We start from the raw sequence: 8903 nt of genomic DNA, 5'->3' as shown, positions 1-8903 counted from the left end.
CGCCGACGACGCGACGCGAGCCACCCCGGAAGAATTCGGTCCGAGACATCGGTGTTTCCGCGGCCCGCTATTCTTGTACGAGAAAGAAGATTCTTGGCCCGAAGAAAATAAGGTCGAAATTCCAGCTACCGGCGAAGAAAAAAAAATGTAACGCGCTTCAAGACCAAACGCGCGCGCCACGCCCATTGCCCGAAATCGAACGCTTCTCGAAGTGGACGCGATTATTAAGAACAACTGCACGTGTCCTGCAGTTCATCGACCTTTGCCGCCACAAGAGATCGTCGCCCGCACCACAAGTCGTCGCCGCAGCACGCAGAAAGAGAACGCGCGCTAACCAGTCTCAAGACGAAGAATGGGACAAGCGCACGCCGACCGCTCACGTGCCACGCAACCGCATCGCGCCCGAAAAACACGAAAAATACATCGTGCTACCGGCTCGCTACATAAACAAAGCCGAACAGCTGTTGACGAGCGCGTCGCAGAAAATGCCTACGCGCGAGAGAGACAGCGCATTACGGACGGCCGCGCGCCAGAAAGGGACGACAGACTCGCAAAAATCAGCGTGTTTATAGACGCGGATGGAGTGATGCGATTACGCGGCAGAATCGCAGCGGCCGACGCGATACAAAAAGAGATGGTGAATCCCGCGGTGTACATAGAACACATTATTATACGAAGCTGTACATCGCGCATATACATGAAAAATTGCACCACGCGGGACGAGATAGTAGTCAACGAGCTACGCCAGCGTGTATACATAGCGAAGATTCGCCCGGCGGTAAAAGAGGTCATCGCCCGCTGCGCCGCTGCCTACTGCGCAAAGCGAGACCGGCCGCCCCCGCTACCGGCGACTTACCGCTGCGCGCCTCGCCTATGGAGCCCGCCCGTTCTCATTCACGGGCCTGGACTACTTCGGCCCGCTAGAAGTGACCGTCGCACCCATCGCGAGAAGAGACACGTCGCCTGTTCACCTGCTTGACTCGAGGGCAGTACATTTGGAGGGTGGTCGTCTCCCTGAGCACCGACTCGGCCATCAACGCCCTGCGCCGCTTCATTGCGCGGCGCGGGTGCCCGACGGAGCTATGGAGCGACAACGCTACCGCCTTTCGAGGCGCCGCCCGAGAACTTAGCGAAGCCGTCAAGAACGAAGCAGAGGCCCGCCGCATCAACTGGCGCTTCCTCCGGCTGCCGCCCCCCTTCATGGCGGGAGCTTGGGAGAGAATGGTCCGCGGGGTGAAGGAGGCCCTGAAGGCCACGCTCCATGAAAATACCCGAGCGACGAGATCCTACACACCCTGCTGCTGGAAGCCGAAGCGACCGTCAACTCTCGCCCGCTAACGCACGTGTCGGTCGACCCCAATGACCCACAGCGCTGACCCGAACATGATCCTCCTCGGACCCGACTGCCACTTCGCCAGCCCCCGGTACCTTCGAAGAGAGCGACGGCGACGCGCGCCAACAATGGCGGCGCGCCCAGCAACTCGCCGACACCTTCTGGAGGCGCTGGTACGAGAGTACCTACCGCTACTACAACACCGGCGGGAGCCCCATAGCAGCGGAGCGAGCCCGGCAGTCGGCGATGTCGTAATCATATGCGACTCGAATATGCCCCGAAAACACATGGCCCCGAGACGAATCACACGAATCTACCCCGGCAAGGACGGCGTGGTACGAGTCGTCGACGTGACTACAAGCCGAGGACACGTGCTACGCAGGCCGGCGAGGAAGATCGTCGTTCTGCCAGTGGGATCGCACGGCGACGGCGGGAGAAATGTACAGAACGGCGTATAATTTCATGTAATAAATAAGTTAGTTAAGTGATATGTATATAGTTATGTGCAATAAATAAATACTTACCGCCTAGTTTCATTTAGTAGGATAAGCTCGCACCGCCTGCGTCGCGTCCGTGCGCCAAATGAGCGGCGCCGGACCCGGCGCAGTGGTTATATTTATAACCTCGCTCGTGTGAGCGGGACGGTTATACGTATAACCCCTAGGTGCGAGCGGGACAGTAGCGCGGACCGACTCGCGCCGCGCTACAGAATTAAGGAAAAAAGTCCCAAAATATTATTGTTAACTAGGTTTAAGTATTAGCATTAAGATTTGTTAAATTTGTAATAGGATTAGTAAGTTTTTTAATAAAGTAAACACGAGAAGGGCGAGAGCGGGGAAGGGAGCGGAGGAGTGGGGGGACCGCGATCCCTTAAGGTAATTCTCGCGGGTATAAAAGCGAGCGCGGTCCCGACAACGTCGGTCATCGTGGCATCTGCGGGTAGCCGTTTTTCCTAGAGAACCGGTCTACCCACACGCTCGGACCATCCTATTTTGCATCCGCCGCACCGCCTAAGACTGCGAACCCTGCCCGATCCCGGCCTCCCACCAGCGGGTCTCACCGGGAGGAGGCGGAGAACGCAGAGGAGGGCGGTGCGCGCCGAATGGTCGCGCGCCGCGAAGTGCCCTAGCTGCCCTAGGCAGCCTAGGCTTATAGCCGCCCCCCCACCACCGCTCTAGTAGCGGAGGTGGGTAGCTTCAAACAGCCCTTTTTAGGGCTACCCACCGCACCAATATGGTGCCACCCCCGACGCCCCCCGCCCCTCCGGACCCAACCGCTCGCAAAGCTACCCGGCCACGGATAGCTGCGCCGATGCGGGGGCCCCGGATCCGGTTCGACGCGGCGGACATCGCCGCGGTGAAGAGGGCGTTTAACGTCGTCCGGGCCGCGAGCCAAGGGCTGGCGATACCGCCCGCCTTCAGGGAAGCTATGGGGGAGTTGAATGTCGGACTCCCCCCCGAAGCTCCCGCCGACGCCCCAAATGAGAAGAAACGACATCAACTGACGCCGCGCCAGGCGTCGCCAACGCCGGTGCATGCGGACGCGGCAACCGCCGCCTCACCGCCACTGCCGCCGCCTGCATCCCTTCCGCAGCGCACGCCTCCCCGCGACCCCGCTACAAAAGCGAGGGCCGCGTGCACCTCACCCCGCGCCCGCGCCTGCCGCGCGGCGCTCACCGACGCGCTCGCCGCCGCGCTCGCCGCCTGCATCAAAGGCGCCGCCAGCGCCCCGCGCGCCGAAGAAGCCTCCGCCGCCGCCCCGTGTGCCGGTGAAAAGCACGGAGAAATCCCGTGCTCGTCACCGGCCCAGTGCAGCGCCCGAACCGCCCACGTACGCGGCGATCGCGACCGCGCCGCCCATGCGCGCGCCCGCGCCTACTTCCGCGCCGCCCATGCGCGCGCCCCGCGCTCGCGACTGCGCCGCCCATGCGTGCGCCCGCGCCCGCTACCGAGACGCCCGCGTCGCCCGCGGCTGCGCTACTTGCGCAGCCCAGGCGCCCGCGCCTGCCAACCGCAACCCTGACTGCGCCGCCCGCGCGCGTGCGACCCGTGCCCGCGCCTGCGCCGCCGCGAGCGTGCCGCCCGCGAGCGCGCCGCCCGCGCCCTAGCCGCGCCGCCTGCGCGCTCGCTGACTGCGCCCGTGATCGCCGCCGCGCGCGTGCTGCCCGCGTCTGCGCTTGCGCTGCCCGCGAGCGCGCCGTCCGCGCCTTCAGCCGCCGAGTCCGCGTGGCCCGCGCTCCGCGCGCCGCCCATCCGCGCGACACCCGCAACCAATGCGGCGTCCGCGCACATGAAACCTGCACAGCCGGCGGCGATGAGAATACCGTCGCCGTCACGTTTCCCGCCGCCAGCCAATCTGCCGCCGCCGTTTGCCGCTACTAACAAGCGGCGACTGTCGCCTTCCCCGTCGTCGACCCCGCGCCCGACCATCCCGAGGCTGGAGCTGTCCCCGATGGACCTACCCCGCGGAGTAACCTGCGAGGACATCGGGACAGACGACGACGAATTGGGGGACAGGAGCGGAACCAGGGACATGCTGCTGCCACCAGCTCCGCACGCCCCTTCAACGCCACCACCACCTCCACCACCGCCGCCACCATCACCGGCGCCCCCCGCCGCCGCGCAGGGGAAGAGGTACCCGCCCTTCATGGTGGACGTACTGCCGGAGTGGCCCAAACACTTCCGCAAATTGCGGGAGAAGCTGGGCTACCCCCCGCATGCTGCACCCGCCAACAAGGGCATCATTTTCACCCCGCATGGGGAAGAAGAGTACCGGACTGTTGACCGGTACCTAAGGACGATCCCTGACATTCAGTGGCACTGCTATAGACCAAACGAGGAGCTGAATGTCAAGATCGCAGTGATTGGCCTCCCGGCAAACACCGAGCCGGAGGAAATAGTGGAGAGCCTGCGGGAGAAAGGCTTTCTCCCGATATTCGCGAGCCAAGTCCGAGCTCGCGCAGGAAGACCGGGCTGCATCTTCCATGTGCAGCTCCAACGCACTACGGAGACCGTCCCAGCTATCTACCGTGTCAACGAGCTACTGGGCATGCTCGGGGTCAGGGTAGAGGCTTGGAAAGGCAAGAAAGGCCCTGCGCAGTGCCATAGGTGCCAAGCCTTCAGGCACTCTTCGGCAAACTGCCACCGACGCCTAGCCTGCGTGCGCTGCGGCGACGAGCACTTTGCCCGCGACTGCCCGCGGCCGAGGGAAGACCCACCGACGTGTGTAAATTGCAGGGGACCCCACACTGCAAACAGCACGACGTGTCCGGTCTTCAAGACGGAAGCAAGGCACAGGACGGCGGGAATTGCTCCGCGCAGCCGCGCGACCATACGCGCAGGCGTGACACCAGCTGGAGCGACCTCCACTTCGGTGGAAAAGGGCCATGCGCCTAACTCCCTCATGGCGGCGGCCAACGATGGGAGGCGTCCGCCTACGAAGAGGCGACGAAAGCGCGGCGGGAGGAAGAGGAAGGCCTCCAGACCCAGAGCCGCGCGAGCCCGAGCCGACACCCAGCGGCACAGGAAACACTGCCGATAATCGGCCCGAGCCCGGAGGTTGCCGCCCCTGCGAAGGGGAAGAAGGCAAAGCCAGGCCCGGAAGCTGACGACGGCAGAACGGGACCCAGAAAGGAGCAGATCCTGATTCTACAGGAGCTCCTCACAGCCGCCCAGTCGGGACAGAACATTGTCCCGATCATACTGAGGCGGCTGGCCGACTTGTACGCGCAGGATGGCTAGCCGACTCAGAATGATCCACTGGAACGCTGATGGCCTCGTTCCAAAGAAGACCGGGCTGCTACGTCATCTCCTGGCCGAGCAGAAGATCGACGTAGCCTTAATATCAGAGACCCATCTTAAGGCAGGGGACCGCCTTAAGATCTCAGGCTATCACATATACCGAAAAGAGGAGATCTCGCCACTAGGAAACGCCTACCGGGGACTGGCTATCCTAGTGAAGAGAAGTTTGGTGCACCAACCGCTGCCGTTGCTGACGACGCTCAGGTCGTCCTATGCCCTCGGAGTGGAAATCTGCGTCAACGGACATCCCCTGCGTGTGTTTGCCTTTTACAAGCCGCCCAGCTCTCGTCTTGCAGTGGCTGACGTCCACGATCTGTTGGACTCGCCGCTGCCCACGATTGTAGCGGGGGACTTCAACTGCAAACACACTGCCTGGAACTCTTCGAAGATCTGCCCAGACGGGCGAAGACTCTTCGATGACGCAGAAAGCCAGGGATACGAGGTGCTTGGACCGGAGGTTCCGACGCACTATCCTCACAACGCAGCCCACAGCCCAGACGTCATCGACCTAATGGTAGTCCGCGGCCTTACCACCTGGCCTGCGCATGACGTCCTGGACCACCACCTCTTTTCGGACCACCAACCTGTACTGGCGACTCTGGATATGGCACCGACTCGGACCGCTGCCCCTCCGCCCCGCCGTAGACAGGACTGGGAACGTTTCGCAGCCTACATGGCTGAACACTCGCCGTCCTTCCCCGTGACCAGTACGGGAGAAGTTGACCGCCTCGCCGAGCTGTTCAGCACCTGTACTCAAGAAGCCCTCGCGCACTCCAGCGCTGAACCCGGCTCGACCAACGCTCGCCCGCGAAACCAGATCCCCGCAGACATCCTGAACCTCATCCAGAGGAAGAGGAGGCTGCGTCGCCAGTACAACCGCACCAGATGCCCGACCATGAAGTCCCAGCTGAACGCGCTCGCCGAGAAGATTTCGAGGGGCCTTGCCGTACACTCTGAATACTCTTGGCTCGAGCACATCGCTTCGGCTGGTGAGGACTGGACCGGCATCCACCGCCTGTGTCGCCGACTGGCAAACAAACCAGCACCCACCCGCCCGCTTCTTGCCAGTGACGGAACCATCCGCTACAGGGCAGAAGACAGGGCGGAGATCTTTGCGGACCACCTGGAGGCACAATTTTCTCCGAACCCTTCGGATGACCACCAACACGAGGCGGCTATAGAGCAGCGACTGGCGGAGTACTTCGCTACGCCGATAGCCCCCGATGAAGACCCCATCGTGTTCTCCCCAGGCCAAGTCGCGAGGATGATTCAACGTGTCCCGCTGAAGAAGGCGCCTGGCCCCGACCGCATCCCCAACGAGGCGCTGCGTCACCTGCCCCCGCGAGCCATCGCGACGTTGACGCGGCTCTTCAACGGAGTCCTGCGGACGGGCCACTTTCCGCGCCCGTGGAAGCTGGGGCGCGTTATCATGCTCCCGAAGCCGGGGAAGAACATCCTCCGCCCTGAGAGCCATCGTCCCATCACTCTGCTGCCGACAACCTCGAAAGTCTTCGAGAGGCTGCTGCTGGTCCATTTGTCGCCGCATATCCAGCCGCGCGACGAACAGTTTGGCTTCCGGGCCGAACACTCGACCACGCTGCAGCTCGCCAGAGTTCTACACCAAGCCGCCGCCGCCTACAATAAGAAGGAGCACTCCGTCGCCGTTATGCTCGACATGGAGAAGGCCTTCGACCGTGTATGGCACCGCGGCCTGGTGTACAAGATGTCGACGTCCACCGCCCCTCGACGTGTGGTGAAAACCGTGGCCACCTTTCTGGAAGACCGCCAGTTCCATGTAGCGGTGGAGAGCGCGGTGTCCACCGCGCGCCCCATCCGCGCTGGTGTGCCACAGGGGAGCTGCCTATCGCCTGTGTGCTACGGGCGATACACGGATGACATCCCGGTCAGCGAGGGCGTGATGCTCGCGCTGTATGCCGATGACGCCGCCTATGTCAGCACGTCCATGAGCCTTGTGCATGCGGCGCGCAAGGCTCAACTTTGCCTTGACACCCTCCCAGCTTGGTTGGATGAGTGGAGGCTTCGGGTTAACGTAGCGAAGACCCAGGCCATCGCCGTTACGACGAAGCTGCTGCTGCCACCAAGACTGACGCTGCTGGGGCAGGCCATCGAGTGGTCACCCTCGGTGAAATATCTGGGGGTCACCATCGACCGCCGCCTCACCATGGCCCCGCACGTGAACAACGTCATTGCCCAGACGCGCGCAGCGCGCGCCCTTCTACGCCCGGTCCTCAGGTCCCGATTACCTTCGCGTGCCAAGTTGGGCGTGTACAAGACATATGTCCGGTCACGCCTAACTTATGCAGCCCCAGCGTGGTATGCGCTAGTGGGAGAGTGCAACAGGAAGCGACTCGAAGCCCAGCAGTCGCTATCCCTGCGCACCATAGTTGACGCTCCCCGCTATGTGCGGAATGAAGTGATCTCTCGGGACCTAGGCGTAGAACCCCTGGGCCGGTTCATAGAAGACCTGGCTACGCGGATGTTCGGCCGTGCGGATAGGTCGCGCTTTCGCCACTTGAGCGAGTTAGCGCCCTATCACCGCCGGCCACCGGACAAGAAGGGACTGCCGCGCGACCTCGCGCGTGCAACCACCCCGCCACCCTCGGACTGACGACCCTGGATTGGACCTGCCTTGCCGCTGGCTGACGATCGCTCGCTGGACCTCCCCCGAACGGGGTCCCATCCGGCGGGCTCGATCTCGCTAGCGGCTGAAGATGACACCGGACTTGACACCACTGGGACCAGAAATGGCCCCAACACCATTGACCCGGCCATATTTGTGGTCGGCGCCTGAATCCGCCGAAAGGGGCAAAAACCCCGAGCGGCATCCCCGCCCCCTGCTTCGCAGGGGCCGAGATGAAGACCCGACCACAACGTTCAGTCTCCGAGCGACAGCGTATGGATAAGCAACAAATAAGAAGCGCTCCCGACTCCTCTCTCTCTCTCACTCTCAAGCTGCATCAGTGCCAGATCTCAAAAATCATCTTTCATTCTTCACCTACATACAGTCCACTCTCTATAAACATCAACAATCAAGCAATAACCATTTTGTGGCGTACGACCGACCAGAGCTACGAAGTTTCCGTATGCCACAATATTACTGCGTTGAACCAAAACAAATAAGAAAAATTCATGCTTTTCAGAAACTAAGAACGGAAATACTATGACATTTAAGCAAGTCAATGGGCGGACCAGTTTTATGATAGCATCTTAGAGGGAAAAAAGGACTCCAGAAGGACTTTCGCACGAATCTGAAGGGATAATATATACGACATTCCGCCGAAAATTTATTTGGAGTAATATAAATCTTTACGGATACCTAGACGATATTTGCTAAAGCCAACTGAAATATTTTGCTCCGTATTGGTTTCTAGTTAGACAATCCACATTTTTGCCGTGACTTAGCAAAAAGTCATTTGTTTAGAAAACAAAGAAAAATATTATTAGATGTCACCCACAGAAGAGGTTTTCTTTTTAAGTTATATATACTATAAAATATTTTTAACAAATAACAGTTATTTTGTTGCAAGCGCAAGCTGTTAGTAAAAAATATAATCGTATTAAATATAACGACAATGAGGTTTGGCGTTGCATTAATAAACAATGATTTACTGATACTCTTAAGACTATTCTAATTATTAGCTCTTCGATACGATACCTACACACTGTTGCTATAGTACGAGTATACATTGACTAATGTGCCACTTAGCCTAATTGATTAACTTCTATCGGGACCACCTATTTTATTTTAA

At 60.2% G+C, this 8903-nt stretch overlaps 2 protein-coding genes across 2 annotated transcripts; both read left to right on the top strand.

Moving 5' to 3' along the window:
- The first annotated feature begins 352 nt into the window (after positions 1-352).
- LOC141441249 (uncharacterized) lies at positions 353-1338 on the top strand. The gene is made up of 2 exons (XM_074105918.1): positions 353-886; positions 991-1338. Exons 1-2 carry the CDS (start codon positions 353-355, stop codon positions 1336-1338), a joined length of 882 nt encoding a protein of 293 aa, XP_073962019.1.
- Positions 1339-3622: 2284 nt separating this feature from the next.
- On the top strand, positions 3623-4873 carry LOC141441241 (uncharacterized). The gene has a single exon (XM_074105911.1). It carries the CDS (start codon positions 3623-3625, stop codon positions 4871-4873), a length of 1251 nt encoding a protein of 416 aa, XP_073962012.1.
- Positions 4874-8903: the final 4030 nt, after the last annotated feature.

The sequence above is a fragment of the Choristoneura fumiferana genome, chromosome Z (assembly GCF_025370935.1).
Source record: "Choristoneura fumiferana chromosome Z, NRCan_CFum_1, whole genome shotgun sequence".
Lineage (NCBI taxonomy): Eukaryota > Metazoa > Arthropoda > Insecta > Lepidoptera > Tortricidae > Choristoneura > Choristoneura fumiferana.
Note: the sequence above shows the minus strand (reverse complement) of the source record. Positions and strands in the feature narration are given on the sequence as shown.